Below are 22,629 nucleotides of genomic sequence, written 5' to 3' on the forward strand. Positions count from 1 at the left end.
GCTCTGGGAAACCCATCCCAGGGCCAGGTCTGAGCGCCAAAAACTACAAACACGAAAGATCCCGAACGTAATTAGATGAAGGACCGGAAATTGGAAAGGACGGGGGTTCTGGCATCCTCTTAGGCAAAACCCTGCTGTGGGACCCGCTGCCGCAGAGTCCGTGGGGATGGAGCGTGGCTGATAGGAGAGGCTGGGCTCGCTTCACACCCTGTTTGCTGCCGTGTTACAAGAGCTGTTGTGGGTTTGTCCAACCTCCAGCGGGTCGGTGGCACCGCAAGCGCGCTGGGTCACAGCCGCCCCGGCCGTTTGGGCTGTAAGCATTGGGAAACCAGGGCAGGCTCCCAGAGGACAGCGCAGCTCGTCTTGGATAAAACTCCCCAGCAGCAGGTTATAGCACTGCATGCAGAGTACAGCTGGGAAAAGATTTGTTCAGTGTTTAAAATTTTTTTTAAAAAACATGAATTCCTATATTACAGGATTTTTTTCTTTTATTACCTGCATCCTATTGTCTCACCATAGTCAGTTGCCGCAGTATGCACTTTCCCATATACAGCATGTTATTTTGTCATCTTTTATATCTAGGTGTTTGTTGCCTTTTTTCCCCCTTTCACAATAACTCTTGAAGTGGTATTACTCCATTACATTTAACAAAAGGCTGCCTCAGCTTTTGTTAAAAAATTATGTTCCTAACCCTCGTGAGTTATTTTAGAAAATTCTCAAAATCTAAGCCATGAAGCCTTAAAAAAAAATAATTACAAAACACAGAAGGCAGGTAAAATAGCCTGCAATATATAACTTCTAAGATCTCATTCAGTGTCGTTGTATTTAATTTTTTTTTTAATTTATTGAGAGTGATTTCTACATCCTAGAAAAACAGGGGTGGGTGAGGAGAAAAGAATTTGAAAAAAAAAAAAAAAAGAAAGAAATGGCTGTGTCTTTTCACCTCTCCGGTCAAGTAACACATCCAGCAGTGCTGTGCAGCTCAGCGGGAGCACCCGGGGTCTTAGGGAGTGTGGGAGCAGATCGCCCAAGGTCTTGCTGGCTCTGGCAGTCCTTGCCAGGGTCACCTTTTCACACCAACGAGCAGCTCTTGAACAATTTTATGAGCCAGTTTCTCCAAGTTAAGAACAAAAATGTTTTTCTCTAACATTAAGCGGGCATAGCTATGAAGTCTACCTTTCCCCTTGCCCCATCGCAGACCATTGTTATTGTGAATAAGCAAATAAATAAATAAATTCACAGAATTCGTCAAATTCTAGTCTCTCAAATATGTCTTTCACAAACTCTCAACTGACTGGAGTGGAAAGAGAATTTTGTTCCAGAGGTAAGTATTTTTGCAGGTTATCTTTCCAAGGCTCATTGGTGTGCTGAGAAACATTTTTTTTTTTTTTTTTTTTTTTAATTACTGGCATAAACATTTTAATATGCCAAGGGAGCAGGCTTGGGCCAGCAGACAGACAAACTCAGGCTCATCATCCCACTCTCCCCTGCTTGGACCACTTCACTTGCCTTGTTTCCTGTGTCTCCACCTCTCTCTGTCCTCCACTTTTGTGGCTGGCATAAGGCATCGAGCATTTGTGGTGGGCTTGGGGTGCACGGCACCACAACACAAGTGTGTATCTGCCTTACCCAAGCCACTGTGCCGTGCGACTGCATCAGTACTTCCTTAGGCTTGATCTGGAGGAAGCTTCAAATTTAGCATTTTTAGATGAGGTGCCTTTTACTGTGATCACTTAGTACTGGTTTGTTGTTTACAGCTTCCAGTAACTGGCTCATACCTGCCAGGCAGGGGTAAGGCTGCAATATTACCAACAGGAATACATATATATATATATATATATATATATATATATATATATTTCTAGACAGCCTATTCTGTATTATAGTCCTAAGAGATGTCTGTGGCATGTACATACAAAATGCAAACATTAGTCTCCTTTTGGTTCAAAGGGGTAATTTTGTAGCAAGAAACTGTAGTAGAGGCCACAGAGGAGCACAGAAAGTGGCCGATTTACAAGAATTCATTAGTTTTCTCCAGCTCTTCACATCTTAAAAGAAAAAATAAGTGCAGTGAGTGTCAGGAGTAGCAGCACTAGTAAAGCTGAAATTATCCTCGGGACAGCGAGCACAGGAATGACAGTCTCCCTGAACTGCACAGCCAATTCCTTTCTTGCCCCAGGGCTGCTCACCAAATTCCCTCTAGTTCCTGCTGACAGAGGCTTGCTTTGAAATACTTTTTTGTAGGTGAAGTGCCTGCCTTACTGCTAAGACTTCTGGCCTAAGAACTTTCACTAAGGAACATGAGACCTCCTGAAAACTCTGCTTCTCGTCAGGCAGTTTCTGACATCTCATTCTCCTGGATCATTTCAGCATCTCCACCATATCTATTTTTAAACATGCCCTACGCCAAGTGAAGCAAAGGCACTTCCCAGACACATTTACCACATTCATGGCAGGTTTCCATCAGAACATTTTGTTGTCGGAAGGGGTGTAGCACTTCCACTCCTGCTGGTAGGGCTTTTGCACATGTTGCAAGAGCAAAATAATAGGAAATCCATAATGAGTTTGGAAGAGAATTTTGTGTTATCGTATATTCGTTCATGAAGGACATCAGATTTTTGAAAATATGATTAACTACTTAATTTAACAAAAATAATCTGTGAATGTTTGTGTGAAATAACCATCCAGAAGGCTGCTGGTTCCTTCTTGTCCTGCTCTGTCAGGTAGCTGCACCCAGAAAGCATTCCCCTTAAACAAAGTACTGGCTCTTTCCAGCTCAGCGCACACTGGCACGTATGGCAGCCTTGCCGTAACAGGAGGGCATCGCTCCAAGCCGTGCAGCGCCACGGACACCTCCTCCCTACAGCAGTTCGGGTCTGAGTAAGTCCCGCTGCCCCTTGATGCCCATCACCCGGGCAGCTGGGGATGAGCAATGCCCTTTCCTACAGGCAGAAACCCGAAGCACAGAGATTCGGGGCTTTGACGCTGCCAAGTGCAAGCATTTAAAAAACATCATCAACTACCTGTCTGTGCATTTAGACTGCACTTTATCACTGCCGCGCCAGACGGCCGCCACCACCTTATCTCTGCAGTTACGCCTCACCGGGACTAGTCTCTCTCTTCCTCGGGTCCATCACAGCATGGCCCCATCACACTGCTTCCCACGGTGCTGCTGCTGCTTATCTCCCCATTTCACCACCCTTTCCAGCCCACCGGCGGTTCTGCCCATCACAGCGAAGCGGCTGCGCAGGTGCAGGAAGCCCGGTGCAGGCAGCTCACCCCCTCGCCAGTGCAAAAGCCGCAGCGGTGCTCGGGGGTCACCCCATCAGCCCCACACAGCCTACCTCTGCAGAGGCACCACCCCGTGATGTTGCACATCAGCTTGGAGATCTGCTACATCGCTCATCTGTTACCAGTTCAGGGGATGCCATGCTGTGTTCGGATTTTATCCTTTCTCCATGTACTCATGGAATGAAAAGGTGACACAAAGCACGGGGGTGGAAGCTCTTGCCAAGAGCTTGCTAAAGGATGGGTAACGCATCTGCTGTTTGCTGCCAAAAACGGCAAACCTGAGCTAAGGTGCAAGAGAGCACTGAGCAGGAGAAGACGGAATGAGGGGAGCCAGGAGATGCATGTACATGTTATTCTGTCTTCAGACGATTCCTGTTTGTTCAGTACTGGGGTTGACGAAGAGGAATATTGTCCCATCCCAAAGAGGCAATTAAACCCTACAGTTCTATTGTGGTGAGAAGCAGTATGTCCGAAGTTCAGCATGCTCCCCAAAATACCACTGGCTAATACCTCCTCCCAAAATTGCAGTATTTTGAGGTATATTGATCTGCAAAAAATAGAGATACACAGGTATCTATGCTGGCAGGTAGTGGATCATTTTTAAGGGTCCTTTCTAACTTAAGGCCGTCTTCCATATGCATGAGCATAACTGTTCCAACTGCAGCGCACAGCAGTACCAAAGACTGTCAAGACAGTTTTTAAACTCCTAAGGCAGGTATTTTCTTTTCAGCTTAAATTCAAGATTTGTTACAGTTCTTGAACAGGACACAAGCAGTCTTCCAGAAAAGCTTGTTTGTTTTAAATATGTTGAACACTTCAGCCAGCAGGAGAAACCGTGATCAAAAAGCCCCATAAATTTTATCAAGTATTAAGTATGCTTTAGCAATATGTTAACTCCTCATCTATCTTCTTGAAGGATTTCACCACTCCACTCCAGCCATGTAGCTTCCCAGTAGGGAAGACCCGGAACAAATCTATTAGCGCTGTGAATGATACTGTGCCACTCAGCGGCATCAAAGCCTGTTCCTTCAGCACAAGCTGCCGTGATTGATCCTGTAGCAGTGCTTAGGGCTCCCTGTGCCAGTTCAGCTAAGAGATAGTTATATTTAATTTTACTGTTATTCTGGTATGATCTAGTTCTGATAACATCTACATCCCTCATTGGATTTTTTTTTTTTTTTTTTTTTTAATCCATAGAAAGTGCTTTTGGTCCTGGTGGCTGTCCATCCCAGCTGCACCCTTTCTACACCCAGAACTGCCTTGGCTCACGTGCTAAACAAACAAAATTAGCAGGACAAAGTCCTCATTGTCCAATATTTCAGTCACCCCACAATCTCCCTTTAAAATCTATGGGTGATGACTAAGTGGCACAGTTATTGCAAATATAAAATGTTAATGGGTTTCTATATTTCAGACTTTGAGATGATTTTTTGAAGCACAATCAATGATCTCCCCTGGTGGCAAGAGTACCCCTTGGCCCCCACATTACAGCTAATTCTACATCATCTTTTTTGACCTCCCAGCCCCCTTGAAGATGGGCCTTAACTTGTTTAGATTCCTCGCAGGAGGAGATGAAAAATCTTCATTACAAAGTTGCTTCTGAGAAGTCCTTTTGATGAAATACTTGGGCACGGCAGGTCACAGGAGACAGTCATGCAAGCTGTGTGAGCTCACACCACAAAACCACTAGCTGCGAACGCAGATGCTTTCCTGAGTCTCACCGTGTCTCAGCAGAGCTGAGCATGGGCTTACCATCCTGGGCTGCAGGAAAGTGGCAAGGCTTTGCCCAGGGCATGATCAGATAAAACACAATCATGCAAAACCTGGAAGAGAGGGGTTGGGTGGGGTCTGTGGGTGAGTTTGCCTAGGTTTTTTAATTAAAAAAGAAAAGAAAAAGTATGTTTCCCACTTTTACCTCACTGCAAACCTTTTGTCCTTTCCAGGTAATATCATCGGTTCTGGGATCTTTATTTCGCCAAAAGGAGTTTTGGAGCACGCCGGCTCGGTGGGACTCGCTCTCATTATTTGGGTGCTTGGCGGCGGGGTGGCTGCCCTTGGCTCGCTATGTTACGCTGAACTGGGAGTCACTATCCCCAAGTCGGGAGGGGATTATTCCTACGTCACAGAGATTTTTGGTGGGTTAGCTGGGTAAGTACCCTATCTCTATAAAGTAATTTGAAAACACATTCACATGAAGTATTTTGTGTGAAAAAGATACCTGACTTGGAAGAGACAGGGAACATTTGTCAATAAAATGCTTTTGCAAAATCATTCTTTCTGTTCTCATTAGAAATACCAAATCGCCCCTACGCAGAGCTCCCGGTGCTGCCTTCCGAGAGAAGGCGACGGCTGCTTTCCCTTCCCCCTCTGACTCAGTGGGGTCTGTGGCAGGAAAGAACAATGCTGCAAACGATGCTGTGTCCAAGTAACATTCCCGTGTGCCAGCCCTGATCAGTACCTTGCACTGAGGAGCTTCACCTGTCAGGGCAGCCGGGCTGGAGCTACTTACTGTAAACCAAAGCTGCTTGCAGCACTGCTTCGTTTACTGCAACTGCACAGAGTAACAAGCATTGTAAATACAAGGAGGGGGAAATGCTAGCTCTGGGAGTGATTTCTCTTTGCAAATACCATTAACAGAGTAGTGTGGCTAAGGGAGGAAGGGACAAGTGAGAAGAGGTCATAATTTCTATTTGACTATGTACTTTTTTGTGTATTCTACAAGAAAAATTAAACCTTCAGTCTGTACTCACAGCTTACTAGAGAAGCAATGAGACTTTCTGGCCAGCTCACTCATTTGCAAGTAAAGAGGCCATGCCACATGTTGCTGTTTTATTTGTGAAAAATAGGCACCATAACTACAAATTAGAACAAGAAGGAGGAAAAAAAAAAAAGAAAAGCATATTCCTTCTCATTTGAGGTGGAAAAGGAGCTCATAGCAGTTGAGCTGGCTGCTGAGCTAGAGTCAACCAGCACAGGTGTAACATGGACAGGCTGTCACCCTGTCCCATGGGCTGTCCTCTTGCTCCTGCCTGCCTCAGCTTCGTGCCACCCAGGCACAGGGCACAGCCAGCATCTGAATGCACACTAGGTGACAAGGTCGTTTTCTGATGCTTGTCAGAATTAAGCCGTTGCTTGTACTAGTTCTCATGGAAGTCCCTGTTTCTTCAGTCAGAGGAACTGCTCCTCTGAACACTGTCCCACTTTGCATAGAGAATTACACTGGCGTGGTAGCACGGATTGAGGTGACAACAGCATTGGCTTGGTTAACCAAAATCTCCACTTGTCTTCACCGAGGTTTGCTCTCTTACGGGGGCAGGAGCCGCACAGCAAAGCCCCTGCCCTCCTGGGGTGCTGCGGCAGGCAGGCAGCAGCTTCCCCCATCGCCTAGTCCTGGGAAGAGGGTCTGCAAGCACAGACCATGAAAATGAAAAAGCATAAAACTGCACAAGCAGTCACAAGTGCTATCTCAGGAATATCACTGTGAGGGAGGCCAGAAACCGCCAGTTTCACAAAACCAAAAGAATTATGCTTTCTAGGGGAGAGAAAGAAAGTAATTAGAAATCAAGTACAAATAAACCCGGCTTTAGCTGTTCCTCAGCTCACTCTGCTGTGTTCAGGGAATTCGCACGGCATCAGCAGCACCGGGCTACGCGGTCGCTGCAGCAAACCACGCGCCCATTGACTGATCGCTGCCCACCACTTACCGGGGCACACACAGAGCTCCCACCCCCCAGGCAGGGAGCTCCCTGCGCTGGCAGCAGCTTGTTTGGTGTCCGGGCTTGCGATGTACAGGCAATATCAAAAAAGCAACCTTGTCACCTAAAGGGAAGCACTGCTCCTATTCTTGCTTTGCAAAGAGACTTCACATTTTCTCACAAGGAAATAAACAGTGTTCTAAGTATGACAAAGGGTTGCCTTAGGCAAGAAGTCTCTGGGTAGGTTTTGGTGTAAAAAGGGGGGCTCAGTCATGTTTTCCAGTAAATCCAGGCTGGGAATGCACCCTGCTGCACTTCGCTGAGCCTGCAGCTTTAGGGAACCCTCGCAAGCACCTTCAGTTTTCCCCTTTGGAAGTTCCCATTCCCCTGCTGGCCCCTGGCACGTGGGGCTCTGAGCTGAAAGGGGCCTGGCAGGAGCTGGCACTGCGCCTCCCCTGAGGAAAAGAACACTGCTCCTCCAAAAATTCAGTTTTCTCTTCTGATTTAATCCTTCTACAGCAAAGAACATCAAATTCAGCACACAAGGCTTTAGCGCACCTGCCAAAGAATTTTCCCAATGGCAAATCTGGATGCTTTGGTCTGTTCATATGAAGAGGTTTATTACAGGAGCACGTGCTGTACCCATCCAGGCCATGAGATCTCCTCTTCACTTCTGTTACCTTTTCCCTAGCCCCCAAATCCTCCCTGTTTATTATGTTTTCCTGCATAGGAACAGAGAAGTACTATTTGTTCCTAACAGCCACTGGAGCACTACGTGCCCCAGCTTCTGTGTCTAGCAGTATTGGTAGTTGGTTGCGTAAATAAATAAAAAATAATAAATTGTAACACTGCTAGGTGTGCTGTAAGAAGGTGGATGGAATAAAAGAGAGAGGCAGGACAGGGCTGTGTCCTGAGCTGGCAGAAGCTCTGGCTGCAGAGCAGCGGCCCCGCTCCAAGGCTGAGGACAGCTGCAGGGCAGTGCATGCGATGCTGCTGAGGGCAGCGGTGATGGCAAAACTCAGCAGATGACCCTGCAGAAGGGACACTGCCTGGCAGCTCCGGCCAGGCAGGGCTCCTGTGGCACTGCACTCTGGTCTGGTACTAAGAGAGCAGACCTCCTGCTTTCATCCTCATTTAGAAATCAGCTTGGTTTTAAATAGCATTTGTATAGAGTACACTAACTGCTGGAATGCATCACATCCCGTGCTGCTGGAGCCGTCCGAGCACAGCTCATCTCACACGCATATGGGCTTGCATGTCTGTACAGGTCATAAAAACAACATTGGCCAAAATAATAAATAATAGGCTTAATACTTATTCTTGCAGAAGGCAATACATTCAGCCCACTAGTTTATTTCTGATAAATACAACTTCTTTTGGAATGTTCAGCAATAATGTTGCAACACAGCTGCTTCACCAGCAGTGACTGATGACCGGACATACATCCTTACTAAAAATCTATAGTATTGAAATCAGCAGAGAGCATGAAGCCAAAGCTTTGATAAGTGTCACTCCAAACTGCAAGTAAAACATGCTTCAAATGTACTTGAATGTTTCCTTTTTGTTGTTGCTACAATAATCTGAGGTTCCAAAGGCAGCAATTGTTTCAGCAAGGTAGGATAACATTAACAACATTCAAACTAGCTCCAACTTTCTTAAACCAGCTCAGCTTTTCCTGGGATAAGGTGATCTGTACTGCAGCATCTATTTCAAACTGTTTTCTTTTGTTAATGACAAAAGTAGGGTACACTCTAATTTTCTATTTTCACAGGCTGCTTTGACTCCATGATATTTTATATCCAACGTGAGAGCCTCTTGGGAGTACAGGCACACCCCAAATACATGTTTGAGAACCAATTTCACCAAGACCATTAGACTATTAGAGACCCAGATCAAACCATGCTGTTCATTTCTTTCCACAGGTGAGGAAATTAGTATGCAAAGGTATCCACAAAAATCTCAGTTTTGGCCCCAGGATGACCAGCACTTCCACATGAATCCACACCTTCCCAAAAGCAGCATGTGCCACCACAGACTGTCACTTATTCCAGCATGTTTCTAACACGAAGGCGGGCGGGGGGGGGGAGGGGGGGGGATGTGGAATCTAATGCACATGCACATCGATGGGAGGATAGACATTAACTTCAATGGACTTTGGATCAGACTCAGCAACAGAAAAACCCCACCAGCAGAGGCCATCCAGCTAGCAGCTATTGACACCTGTTACACACCAGCATGGTTTGCTCAGAATACAGGCTGGGAGGTTATTTTACCAGCCTCTTCGCCATCAGCACATGCAGGAGCTCAGATCTCCCATGCAAACTCCAGTGTTCAGAAAAGAAGACAAGACATAACCTAAGGGAGGGGGGGAATCACAAGAGCAGCTAGATCTTCCTTTTTTATCTACATTCAGCTGTCTCAAGCCTGTTTCTAAAGGTCTGATGGATTCTTAGTCAGCAACAAGAGAAGATTTAACTTCTCAGGCTCTTGCAGCGCTGTAAATTACTGAGTAACTGTGAAAGATGATCAAATAGGGTTCAGCTCCTGGCACCCTCAGTGCCACAGCTCAGCCCTCGGGGCAGTAATTCCCCTGCTGTCCATTTGAAGAGCAGGGCAAAGTAACTCCAGGGGTGCCACAATGGCATCTCCCTGCTTCAGGCTGGACGTTGGGCTCCCAGCGCTGGTGACATTCCCTCCACTGCTTGGGGCAGGCAGCGCACCCCCAGCCCTCCTGCTCCACTGCGACTTGTCAAACTGTGCACTGCCATAGCGAGGGCATCTAACTCCGTGATGTCTGCAGGAGATTTCAGCCCTGTGTCGCCTAAATTAATTATAGCTGATCTGGAACGGTTGTTCTTTGCTAAGGAAATTGTGCTCTTAACTCTTCCTACACAACAGATGATAAAAGGAGGTGCTTTAAAAGCAAAGACTTCCTAGAAGACTCAGAGCATTGGGTAATCACGTTAGGATTAATTCCTGCCTGCCAGCCACAGCAAACACCACTTCCCCCATGAGAAACTGAGCTCCAGAACAGCCATCCCTGTTCATCCTCTGGCTCCCAATCCTGCCCCAGCAGCTGCCGGCAGCACTGCGAGAGCAAAGCAAGTGCTCAACAGTGCAGCCCCGACCCCAGCAGTTCAGGGACATGAATGTGATCCGAGTGACCAGCATGGACATCTTTTTCTCAGAGCCAGGCTTTGGTTAAAACTTACCTGGAAAAGCAAGATAAAAGTGGGTCTACATCTTAGCAAGCTTCCTTCTTCTTTTAATGCCATCTCGTTTGAACTTACCATTTGACAGTGCAACTTTGTCACCCTCTGCGAAAATTTTGCATTTACTTTAATTGGCGTTATCAGTCCTGTGTGTATTTCAATCCAGCGTGAAACAAATTGACTGTCAGAAATCTATTAAATTATTCACATTCTCATTAAACTGCATCCTACCCAACACCGACTGTAACACGCTCCACACAACAACATAGAAGCAAGGGCCAGTTTTGCCAGAAATACTGTTTTCAGAGTCATTCTCCCCACGGAACGTTTTTACCTGAGCACAGTGGTCAGCCTCCATAAATTGTACCGGCTAAGATGAATGTGACCGGGAAGGGCTGGTGGGCTCTGCACCAAACCCCATGGCCCCGCTGAGCCCTGCCACCTGGCAGCAGCACTGCTGGCCGACACAGCTGGGGCTCCCACAGGGGCAATGGGCGTTGAACTTGACCTCACTGTGCACCCCCAGCCTCCTAACCCTGTCAGAAAATCATCTCATCGTTGCAGTCTGTAAGTCAGATTTAGTCTTCAGCGGGGACCAGCTGGGTTAACTCACCCAGCAGGCAGAGTCTGCACAGCTGCCCCAAACCGGGTGTGCCACCCACAGCACCAAATAGCACGAAGTGATTACTGGGGGAAACTGCTGTGGACCACAACAAAAAGCGTTAGAAATCGGGGAAAAAAGGCACACAACAAAATAAAGAGAAGGGAAGAAAATGCCCGAGTCAAAAACAACAGCGCTATTTGGGAACCAGCTCTTGCATCATGCCAATTTACCAAAATAACTCTCTGGTTGTTAATAGGAAAAAGGAAGTGTCAGATTGCCCCATACTTCTCAGAAACAAGGTGTGGAGGATAGGACTGAGAGACACTCACCACCTGGTCCCAAGGAGCACCCAGCAAGCAGCACTCCCTCCCTCCTGGTTACCAGCACCGGGAGGGGCTTCCCTAGCTGGTGCTGGATTTAAGGGGCTGGCAGCAGGCAGCATGCTGGGAGGGAGCAGCTTTTAAGAGAGCAACCCACATAATATAGAAATTATACGGTCTTACTTGGAAACATCCATTTCCAATCCTCATTTGTGCTGTGCATCCCTGCATGTTACATTTGTGCATGTATATGAATGAATGAATGTGTGTGCATGTATCTGTGTGTGCATGCACATGGCAAGAAGGATTTCACTTTCTTGCAATGACTACTTCTTGCTATGAAAATAATGCTTCAAGTATTTTACAACACTAACCAGATCCACTGCAGCTTTTGTAAGATAAGTATTTTTTTCCCTTTTCCCAGAGTGAGAAATCAAAACATCTCGCAGTTTGTATTTGCAAAGGTACCTCATTTGTGGCAATCACCTCCAGTGGCAGCTGGAGGCAGGCAGCCAGCTGAGCCATCACAGAAGGCTGCAGCACTGAGCTGCCCTGGCCCCGGGTGCAGAGCCAACCCAAAAGGTGACAAGAAACCCCCCAGTGACCAGCAGGGAGCCAGTAGCAGCCCCAAGAGCACAGCTGGCCCAGAGCTGGTTGCCCTGCTGAAACCCCTCAGAGATGCCTTCAACGTAGGGACTGCTGTCTGCTGTGGTAAGGTACCAACCCAGGAGCAACAGAGATGCTTTCACTGTGACATACAGAGCTAAATCAAAGCATGCCCACCGGGCATAATCCTCACTCTTCCATATGTCCCTAAACTGTGCTTTGCTTAAAAATGTTTAATTTAAAATCCAGAGTGTGCTGGGAACATGGGAAAAGGGATGAGGAGAGGCACAAGTAGGTTACTGTCAGGTGTGACCAGGACAGAGGTGCTCAATGCCTTGGGAGCCATCCCAGAGCACTGCACAGCTGAGCGTGCGGTACGTCCTCCAGCACACCCCCAGCGCTGCTTTCTTGTGCTTTTTCTTGGCTTTTCAGGTTTCTACTGCTGTGGAGCGCAGTGCTTATCATGTACCCAACCAGTCTGGCCGTCATCGCGCTGACCTTCTCAAACTATGTCCTGCAGCCTGTCTTCCCTAACTGTATCCCCCCCTATAATGCCTCCAGGATCCTCTCCATGGTGTGTTTACGTGAGTATTTGCTCCTTGTGCGCACACAAAGCTTGCCTCGGTTTTACATGGGACCACTTGAGGGGCTACTCCAACCAGGCTTGGCTCACGGCCACAACCCGAAAGGCAAGCGGGGAGGTCTCAGGACAGGCACTGTGTCTGTGAGGGATACTCAGTCCCTTCCCACTTGCCCGCAGCCGGCAGAGTGGGCTGGAGCGGGGCGCAGCACCCAAATCCCTGCAGGTCCCAGGGAAAGTGGTGGCAGGTGAACTGGTGGGATGGGGCAGCGCTGCGCTCCCTGCAGAGCCACAGGCACACGACACAGGCAACCCACCAGCACGTTACCCACCACCACCACAGACCTTTCCAGTCTTTTACATTCACAAATGCGAGCGTGTAGGAAGCGCAGCACGCCACCGGCTCTGCATTAATAACTTACGGAGCCAGCAAAAGCAAACGAGAGCTATGGGGACTGAAGGCATTCGCGACGTCCTCGAGGAAGCAGCAATCCCCACACATGTAGCACTACTGGGACACAGTTATTATTGCTGGGGGAGCCCCGACCAGCAGTGCCCGAGGGGGGAAGGCTGTTGGCTGCCAGGGATTCCCCTGCAGCTGGTAGTCTCCTAGGGAAAGGCAACAGTCCTCCTCACCCTCGCTCCCAGCCATGCTAGAGTTCCCTGCAGGAATGTGCACGTCGGTCTGTGTTTTTCAATGCTTTGACTGTGTGTTCTGCAATACGCATGATTTCATTTCACTGAATTCAGTCTTTTGCTCTCCAGTCCTCCTGACCTGGGTGAACAGCTCCAGCGTTCGATGGGCAACACGCATTCAGGATATATTTACAGCAGGAAAACTCTTAGCTCTGACCCTTATCATTATTGTGGGCTTCATACAGATCTTTAAAGGTACTCTGTGAGACAGCTCTAACAAGGGTATGGTACTGCTGATAGTCTTGATTTTTCCCACTGATAGCACTGTTTCCTCCTTACAAACAAGCATGAAGGAGTGCTGGGTTTAGCCGAGCTGCGGGGCTGTGTATTCACACAGCTGTGGAAAGGAGGGCACAGCGGAGAAATCAGCTGCATCCCCTTAAACAAGTTCCTCTCCGGCCTGCCTTGTCGGTTTTGATAGAATAAAGGAGGGCAGCTGAGGATGTTTCAGAATAGTAACTGAAATTTCTTAATCTGCTTGAAATTTTTTGATCTGTTGTACCTTAAATTTGATGTGCTCTGGGTGTGAAATGAGTAAGTGATGCCTTGCCCAGGGCAGGAAGACACCTGCTTCATTTTAGGCACTAGACCAATTGCCTACAAAAAGTCCCTTATATGATTAAAAATAGGCCAAAAAAAGTCTCATTGATTCACCAACTTGATGGAAAGCAGAAAACACAAAAGGCTCACAATGTTTTTATTGTGTATATGATGAGTCAGGTAAAGGAAGATGAAATATGACATTTACTGAGAGCAGGAATTTTCTCAGTGGTAACAGTCCCACAATACTGACAAATCTTCCAGCCTCACAGACATTTTATTTTTCAGTATTTCTACTAACCACCACCAAACTCTTGTAAAAGAAAACTGCATTAAGAACAGGTAGGAATTTACCCTGCCAACGAGCCACCCTCAGACAGTTCAGGTTGGGGAGGGTCCCCCAGGTCCCAGCAGTGACACCGGTGCCACGGCACAGACGGCAGTGAGGGATGCCCATGCATACAGCCTGAGCTGCCTCTCCGGGACACCACCCTGCAGAAAGCACTGCAAGCGCAATGCCAGCCCATGGTGACACGAAGAGCATGAAGTCCCAAATCCAATAAGGAATAAAGAATAAAAAAAGTTTACCTATTTTCCTGCGTCTGTTAGGTAGGGGTGGCTTAACCTCTTGCTTGCACTCTCTGTGCAGGAAACTACAAAGAGCTGACACCAAGCAACGCATTCGATTTTTGGATGACTCCATCCGTGGGGCATTTAGCGTTAGCTTTTCTTCAAGGGTCATTTGCGTTCAGTGGCTGGAACTTCTTGAACTATGTAACAGAAGAACTGGTTGATCCCTGCAGGCAAGTATCCATTTCCATGCCATCCGCATTTTCTTGAAGTGCTGAGACATTGGAGCCATCTGGTAATATTACTCATTTAAGAAGCTGCAGCAATGTATTTCCATGTCTGTGGGGCCAGTCTTCCTAAAGGAGGGAGAGGTTGTTTGTTTAGAACAGATAACAGGCAAGTTAAAGGAACACTGACATTAAAAACATATTGCACAAGGCATTAAGTGAATCAAACCAGCCTATAGACAAATTAGTCTCTTCATGGCACTACTCAGTCATACAGTGCTTCTATAGCAGAAAGTTAACAATTGATGAGATGCCACACAAGTATCTATAGGGACAATCAATTCTATAGGAGAAGCGTTGAATTATGCTGGAAGTTGTTTTGCTTTTTCACCCAAAGGGGGTCTTCCACAGACACCTGAAAGAGAAGATGAGGAAGTCGTTGCATGATGAAGGCAGCGCTCCCCGCCCCTGCCCACCAGGGCAACCAGCGTCGGGTCGCTGCTGGTCCTGGGTACGGGAAGGGACTTGGAAGTGATTTGTTGTGAGCAGGCTGGGAAAACTGGAGGGAAAGCGAATTTTAGTTTAGCAAATCAAAGGTCAAATGTTTCAACATTTCTGAGCTGATGAAGTGGAATGGCAAATGCCAAGAGGAGCTCTTGGAGCATTAGTTATTTCTGTGCATCCAATGCACACAGCAATTAAACAAGGAGACATTTAAGCTATTACACAGCCTGAATGGGAATGAATTAAAGCTGCAGCCCTACGAGAGGCTCTGCACATGCCTTCACACTAATGAGTGGCAAAGTGCATGCCCAGAGATCTTGGCAGGATGAAAGAAACCTGTTCCCTTAATAAAGCACTAATATTTTAATGGACCACCATAATCTCAAAGCTGAACAATGCAAAGTTAGGACTTAAATAAGGCAAACATGGCCTTAGTTGAGAAATAAAGAAAAAAAAAAATAGTGAATGGCCTTTTTGATTATTACTATTTTTGCAGTCTCTGAGGGGAAACTAAAATATAAAAAAATAATTGGATAATCAGAAACACTTCCCATTTTTGCTAAACCTTTTCAAAATCACAAAGGTTAAATACATTTTTTTTCAGAACTTTTTTCCAAATCTGACACACAGAGAAAAATGCATGATTGTGCTAGCTAGAGAACAGTTCTGGTGTCCACCACTAAGAGGATCTCTGGATGGGAGTCAAGTCCATCTGTACTGCTGTAAGTTGCCATGGTGTTTTATGACCAGAGCAGGTTTACAGCATGGGACGGGCCAAGGCAGCCACCTGAATGACAAGATCCCATTCCTTTTCAGAGCAGGTGAAGGTAAAGCAAAACAAGGCATTTTATTCCACCACTGGTGCCTGTACGTAGGGCTTTTGAGAAACGGCTATTGGGGTTTTTAGCAACACGCTGCCTCAATCCCAATCAACAGCCCACACGGAGCACGTGGCGTTTGTGTCCCAGGGACTCCCCTGCAGACGTGGCATCTTGTAGCACTTTTAGCCTTCTCCGACCTGCAGCTGGCCAGAGGGCCAGTGGAAGCGCTGCTCCCCTCCACAGAAACTGCTGCTGAGCCCACCCAGCTGGGTGACACCCCACCCCACCCCGGGCCGTACACGGTTGTTCTGGTCTCGCTGTGCATGACTGTAATTTCTTATCTACCCTCCTAATTCTTTTATTAGGAACCTACCTCGTGCCATATTCATATCCATCCCATTGGTGACATTTGTGTATACGTTCACCAACATTGCATATTTCACTGCCATGTCACCCCAAGAGCTCTTGTCCTCCAACGCTGTGGCGGTAGTAAGTAAACCATTCCCTGGATGTCTAAAATACACTTTGATTTCGGTTCTGTGCTTTGCAGTGTATTTCAGTTTCTCTGCCTTCTGTTGCTTTAGACATTTGGTGAAAAGTTACTGGGCTATTTTTCCTGGGTTATGCCAGTCTCAGTGGCCCTATCTACATTTGGAGGAATAAATGGATACCTTTTTACCTCATCAAGGTTAGATGGAGTACAATTTTATGAACGTTATCTAATTTGGGGAGGGGCTGTTTTAATTTAATTTGCTAAAGAAATGCTGGCTAGACGTTTTGGATGTTGTAGAGCATGAGGTCGTTTTGTTGGGTGTGTTGGATACATTCGGTTATGAATTGCTCTGTTTTGAATCAGCAAATGTAATACGGAGTCGTGGAATATCTTGCAAAACACCGAAAGTGTCTGCAGATGTGGAATAACTCACAGTAAGAGCCAAACACGACTTTACAGCAATAAAGTTCCAGTAGCTACAAGCTAAACTGCCTCACTCAAAGAAGAGTTTTAGGGCCTGGTGCTGTTCCCAGTTACAGACATTTCCATTCCCCTGCTGGAATAACTCTTTTCAGGCAAGATGCTTTGCATGCATACTGCTGACAGTGGGGCCAGGATCTGTAAAGTCCATTATATTGTAGTCTATAAAGTCTATTTCTATGAATTGACCTCTCTGAACTTAATTAAAAAGTTATAAATTTTTTTGAGGGAATTACTCAAGTCTTAAGTACCTTGGGAAAGTTATTTATCTCAGCACTTTCATGAGAATAATGAGACGCAACAAATCTGAGTGCATATGTAACAGGTTATGCACTTAAAAGCGAAATCTTCAGGCACGTTAAACCTTATCCAACCCCCTTTTGACACTGGAAATATTATCTGTGAGGGGGGTTATGCCTTGGCTGTGTACGGCTGAGCACCACAATACCTCCACAGCATTCGTCCCACCCTGGGTAAGGAGGGAATGCTGGCCAGCAGACAGGGACTGGACAGATTCTGGTCCTCCTCCTCCACCGAGGTAATTCAGCATCTCAGAGCAGGTCATTTCACAGATGACTCCAGCCATTAAAGGCCTCGTATACCGAAGGGTCTGGTTTAAATAACTCGCACCAGGTCACGCAGGTAGCCTCTAGCCAACCCCTCAGTGGCAGTCCAGCACCCATAAGCTACAGCTCCCTTCCACAGCAAGTCCGATGAGGGCAATTGAGATTAGAGATGTTATATGGCTAGATATTGAAGAGGCTGTTGTACACCCAGCGGATTCAGCCTTACTATTCTTATTTCCAGGTTATGTTTCTCTGGTGCCCGAGAAGGCCATTTGCCGAGTTTGCTTGCCATGATCCACGTCAAGCACTGCACACCCATCCCTGCCCTGCTCGTCTGTGTAAGTTTTACCGTCTCTGCTCAGTCACCCTGTAACCTGCTTTTAGAAATACTAAATCACAGAGAGAAGAGCTGGAAAAGTCCTTGAGAGGCCATTTTACCCCAGAGGAGGAGAAGCGAGTCAGCCTGGAACGCTGCTGGTGGGTGCTGGCTGAGCAGCTCCAACAGCCCTGGAGAGGAGCAGCCTTCGGCCTCGGAAATAACCGCTCCTGCTCCCAACCACCCCTGATGCCTGGAGGGTTTCCCTTGTACCTAACTTGAGCTGCAATTTAAACCCATAACCTCTTGTCGTACTCACAGCAGAGATAGAGACTGGCTTTTGAAATAGGGATACTTCATTCAAGAAAAAACAAGCTCTTTTGACTGATTTTGCCTGCTTCCCACAAGCATTTGGAAATTCCCATGGTCACTGCTAATCCCACTCGGGCAGGGCTGGTTTAGATCCCACCACCAAAGCCAGAGACACGGCAGGTCCCAGGGAGAGGACAAAGTGCTCCTAACATTACTGCAAAGGTCAGAAGTCAACGGGCCAAGCGTCGGGAGGGTTTGGGACTGGCCAGGTGGCTGGTGTGCTCCCGCAGAAAGATTTCTCTCACTTATACAGCATAAATTTCCACGATACTAATGAGTTACAGAAGGTATTACTTGAAACAGAGAGCTCCATACACTTTTACCAGTAGTGAAGCTGGAATAGGTGATGGGTTTTACGGGAGCATAGAACATGTTGAAGAGGAAAATTACTCCTGGAGCTGCCGTCCCCAGCTGCTTGGCCTGAGCAAGGGAAATCCCCAAAGGGCACTTGCTTGAAATCTCAGCTTGAAAGCTGCAGATTTGCCATTGATATCAAAACAGCATCGGTCTGACCCCAGATGCGCTGGGACGGTGCACACTTAAACACCTCTCCCGGCCTGAACAGCAATGCTGGCACAGCACAGCCAGACTAGATTTCACCAAATAAGCCTCCTGTGCATTCCATTTTTATGACAAAACACACATCTAGCTGAGGCTTTACAGCATCCCCAGGGCTTCGTGCCCCATCACAGACATCCCACATGTTGCTGGTGCAGGGTTTGGGGGTGCACTGGCCTCAGCCTACCCTGCCGTGGGCAGCTGGACCGTGCTGGCTCCCTCCGGGCAGCTGTGCTCTGCTCGTGCCATAGCAGCAGAACTCCTTTGCCCTTAAAAATACATCGGCTGAAATAACACGCTGAGTTCGGGGCTGTTCCACTGTGAAACAGCCCTGACACGAGCGGGTTGCCTGACCCAAGCTGGCCGGTCCATCAGGCGTACGCCAGCCCCTCAGCTCCACTCAAACCATTCCCCTGGATTTACAGTGCAAAGCACAGAACCAACGCCGCATATCAATTCATCATTTGAAGGTGTTTTAATGCAGCTCAGGGTATAGCAAATGCTGCTAGGAAATATTAATTTCTTAACAAATAGAAATATAAAAATAATACAGTGCAGGCAGCTACAATAGCAAACTAGGTCAGACCTTTCAGCGAAGCTAATTAATACATCAGGTCCCTTTTTCTCTTCCAATGAATCACACCTAGCTCTTTGCACAGAGAAAGCTTTCTTTTACATGGAGAAAGGCCTTTTTTAACATCACCAGCAAGACCTGTATTTTTACTAATCCTTTCAAAAAATCAAGGGGCCAAGCTAAATGTAAAATAAACAGACCGGGGTGCTTTAGCAAGACCGTGGGGAGCGGCTGGCTCTCCCACCTGCCCTGTGGCCGTGGCCAGGCAACCGGGGGGAGCAACGTGTCCCTCTGCAGCCTCCTGCCACTCGGGGATCACACCCACAGCATGAGCACATCTGATACATCAATGTCACCTACGAATGAAGCCTCACCATTCCAAGCAGCGTCACTGCAAACCCGCTGGTGGCTGCAAACCCGATGGTGGCAAGAGAGGGTCGTCGCCTGTGTGTGCCATACCGTGTGCCTGTCAGTGCAAAGCAGGGAGCATCTTATATGGCACTGATGTAAAATACTGTCCTATTTTAAATCCATTTTGTGGTGAGACTGCTAAAGGTGTTGAAATCCCCCTGCCAAGCCTATGAGGCTCTGGACAGGGGCATGGAGGGACCAAAGGGTCAGTTGATTGCAGTGGTGCTTAATTCCTGGCACAGAGGCCCTCCCTCCCAAGAAAGCTTTGCTACTGAAACAGCTAATTAAGGAAAAAGGACACAGGCAAAAAGAGAGCCTGGAGCAACACGGACCGAAGTGCTGAGTGCCCTCTGGGCGGTTGCGGATGTTTAGTTTCCCTCAGGCTCTGGCCACCTGCAGACAAGGTTCACAGGACCAGTACGTGGTGCAGGCAGGGCTCAGCTCAGCTCCTGGGGACAGGCAGGGGTGGGGGACCCAAGGAGCAGCCCCCGGCCCCCAAGCTAGCTCTCCTATATTTACAGAGTTAGGCAGAAATACAGTATAAACGAGCAGGCACGAGCATGGAAATTTCCACCATCCATCTGCCAGTTTCCAAACGCAAGTAATGCTCAAAAGATTGATGATGCCAGTCATCTGCAGATGAGCCATGGGCCGGCACGAGGAAAGGGCAAAGCTCTTATTCTTTATAATAGACAGGGCACCTGCACCAACACAGTGCACTGACCGCAATGTTAAGTCCACGAGAAATCCTTTCCCCACAAATCCCCACGGTCGGGTTCAATAGCTCCTAAGGCATGAGGCAGAAGCAGGTGGAGCGGGGTGATGGGGAGCTCTGCCAGTCCTCCTGGCCCTGCCTGCACCGGCCGCAGCCGGCAGAGCCACCCCTGCCTGCACCCGGTGTATTTATAAACACCCTCCAGCTTCAGCATGTCCCAAATATCCCTAAATCCCCATCCAGCCCCAGCCCCGGTGGGAGGCAGCAGACACCTGTTAGGGGCCATAAACAAAAGGAGTTTAACTGCTTTATTGTTTTTTTTTCTTGCTTTTGTTGGTTTTAAGCTACCTTTTCTAGCAATGACTCAAGTAAGGCTACGCTTCTCTCTTTGCAGTGTTTGGCCACTCTTATCATCATGCTTGTTGGAGACACATACACGCTAATCAACTACGTGTCATTTATTAACTACCTCTGCTACGGAGTGACAATTATAGGCCTGATTGTGTTACGCTGGAAGAAACCCAAAATCTTCAGACCTATCAAGGTGACAATGTTAAAGCTAAATCTCGTGGTTGCAATGGCATGCGAAGGGTGGGATGGGCACACCAAGCCTTCCATCCTCCCGTTTTGAATAACGGTTTATTTTTTTATGTCGTGGCAATGTTTTAAGGTCCCAAACTGTATCCCAAAGTGCTATTAGTGTAAAAATGGGCTACACAGGCAGACACCTTGTGAACTGGCTGGGATGAAGCAGAGAGGTCAATAGTGGTAGAGGGAAGGGGGGAATGACCCACAGGGGGTCCCTGAAGCCGCAGCGCTGCCTGCAGCCCCCCACAGCCCCCCGCCACCACTCAGCCACTGCTGTTGCTCTGCACAGTCATGCTCTGCTCTGCTCTCTCCTGGTAGGTGAACCTCCTCATCCCCATCACTTACCTGGCGTTTTGGGCATTTCTGCTGATCTTCAGCTTATACTCCGAGCCTGTTGTCTGTGGAGTTGGACTCATTATCATTTTAACTGGAGTGCCAGTGTTTTTCCTTGGAGTCTACTGGAGAAATAAACCAAAGTGTGTAAATAGGCTAATAGGTAAGCCAGCGCCGCGGTGCCTCGCTGTGCTCCCAGGGCCACTGGTTGTACTGGGGGCTGTGGGAATCTGCTTAACCTCTGGCACGTTGGCACTGCAACAGCCAGGGAACTGCCCACGTGAGCCCGAGCACCACTCGGCCACAGGCAGCCGCGGGCCAAGGCAGCCAGACAGCGCTTGCCCTGGGACAACTGCTTTGCTCACCCCTGGGCACGCTTGCCTCCTTTTGTGCTCCTGTGCAACTCCCCATCCACGCAGCTCACTCACGGCAGCCTGTCCCGCAGCAGATACACAGGGGTGTAACTTTAAACACATGAAGGCTAAATGAGCTATCACAAATGGGAAGGGCTAATAAATGGCCGCGAGCTTTGCCTCCTCCCGGCCTCGCTTTCCTCCTGCTGTGCCACCGGCAGCTCCTGCCACACAAGCCCTGCACGGCACAGTGAAAGCCTTACATTACCACTCATGGAAAATTAAAACTGCACATAAGTCTTTTATGTTTGGGTTGCATTTGGCTTTTAATTGTTGTGTTCCGGGCGAGTCCTTCCAAACAAGCACAGTGCAGCCCTTTGCTCTGACCAGCAGGTCTTGGCCGGCTGCGGGGAGCCTGCCAGGGGCAGGGGAACGGCTGTGGATGGCCATCCCTAAAGCTACCCCATCTGAGCCAGCCCCTGCTTCACCAGCACTATTTTATCACGGAGCTGGAGATGAACAGGGCTGGAGGGGGCAGCTGGCTGTGAGCAGGGTCGAGCAGCCCCGGCCGGGAAGGCACACATCCATCCACACATCGCATCGCCCTGGCCTGGCATCGCGTGCTTGTCTAGAAGGAGCATCCCTATTAACCACCCGCACGTTTGCTCTTCGCAGAGTCCATGACATGCTGGGGCCAGAAGCTGTGTTTTGTGGTCTACCCTCAGGGGGAGGTTGTGGAGGAGGAGGTACCCTCGGCCCACTCCCCACGGCCGGCGAGTGAGACAGTCACGAGGAAATAACGACGCAGCCGCTGAGGCTGAAGTGGCTTCTTGTTTACATGCTGATTTTTGCAAAAAGTTTTTCTGGAAAGAAAAAACAAAACACACACACAAAGTTTTTAGAGCTCCAATAGTGAAGCCCATAAAATGAGCTATACACTTTATGGCATCTGTAGCTTTTAGGTTTTCCCTAAAAAAAATACTTTAAAAAAAATAAATAAAAAAAAAAAGGAAAAAAGAGGAAAAAATAAAGAAAATAAATAAAATATAAAATAAGGTGCTGGTTGTTTTTTTCTGGCAGCATACTTGCTCAGCAGCGGAAAGCAGCACAGAGACAGCTCTGGAATACTGATTTTAGCCAGCCTGAGGGTCCATCAGAGACATACAAATTTAGGCATTTCAAAAGTAGGGCAGCTCCTGAGGCA

At 47.8% G+C, this 22,629-nt stretch overlaps 1 protein-coding gene across 3 annotated transcripts in view; it reads left to right on the plus strand.

Moving 5' to 3' along the window:
* Positions 1-22,337, plus strand: part of SLC7A10 (solute carrier family 7 member 10) — a 42,326-nt gene extending 19,989 nt beyond the window's left edge. Inside the window, exons 1-11 of one of the 3 annotated variants that reach the window (XM_056361191.1) lie at positions 5,325-5,439; positions 8,758-8,908; positions 12,161-12,312; positions 13,074-13,199; positions 14,194-14,347; positions 16,032-16,155; positions 16,251-16,354; positions 17,447-17,543; positions 20,546-20,695; positions 21,058-21,235; positions 22,101-22,337. In XM_056361191.1, coding sequence (XP_056217166.1) covers positions 8,886-8,908; positions 12,161-12,312; positions 13,074-13,199; positions 14,194-14,347; positions 16,032-16,155; positions 16,251-16,354; positions 17,447-17,543; positions 20,546-20,695; positions 21,058-21,235; positions 22,101-22,225 — 1,233 coding nt within the window. In that variant the 5' untranslated portion in view covers positions 5,325-5,439; positions 8,758-8,885 and the 3' untranslated portion in view covers positions 22,226-22,337. Of the gene's footprint in view, positions 1-5,234; positions 5,440-8,757; positions 8,909-12,160; positions 12,313-13,073; positions 13,200-14,193; positions 14,348-16,031; positions 16,156-16,250; positions 16,355-17,446; positions 17,544-20,545; positions 20,696-21,057; positions 21,236-22,100 lie in introns of those variants that run through there. The other 2 variants (XM_056361189.1, XM_056361190.1) reach the window with 2 other exon arrangements.
* Positions 22,338-22,629: the final 292 nt, after the last annotated feature.

The sequence above is a fragment of the Falco biarmicus genome, chromosome 15, assembly GCF_023638135.1.
Source record: "Falco biarmicus isolate bFalBia1 chromosome 15, bFalBia1.pri, whole genome shotgun sequence".
NCBI classification, from domain to species: domain Eukaryota; kingdom Metazoa; phylum Chordata; class Aves; order Falconiformes; family Falconidae; genus Falco; species Falco biarmicus.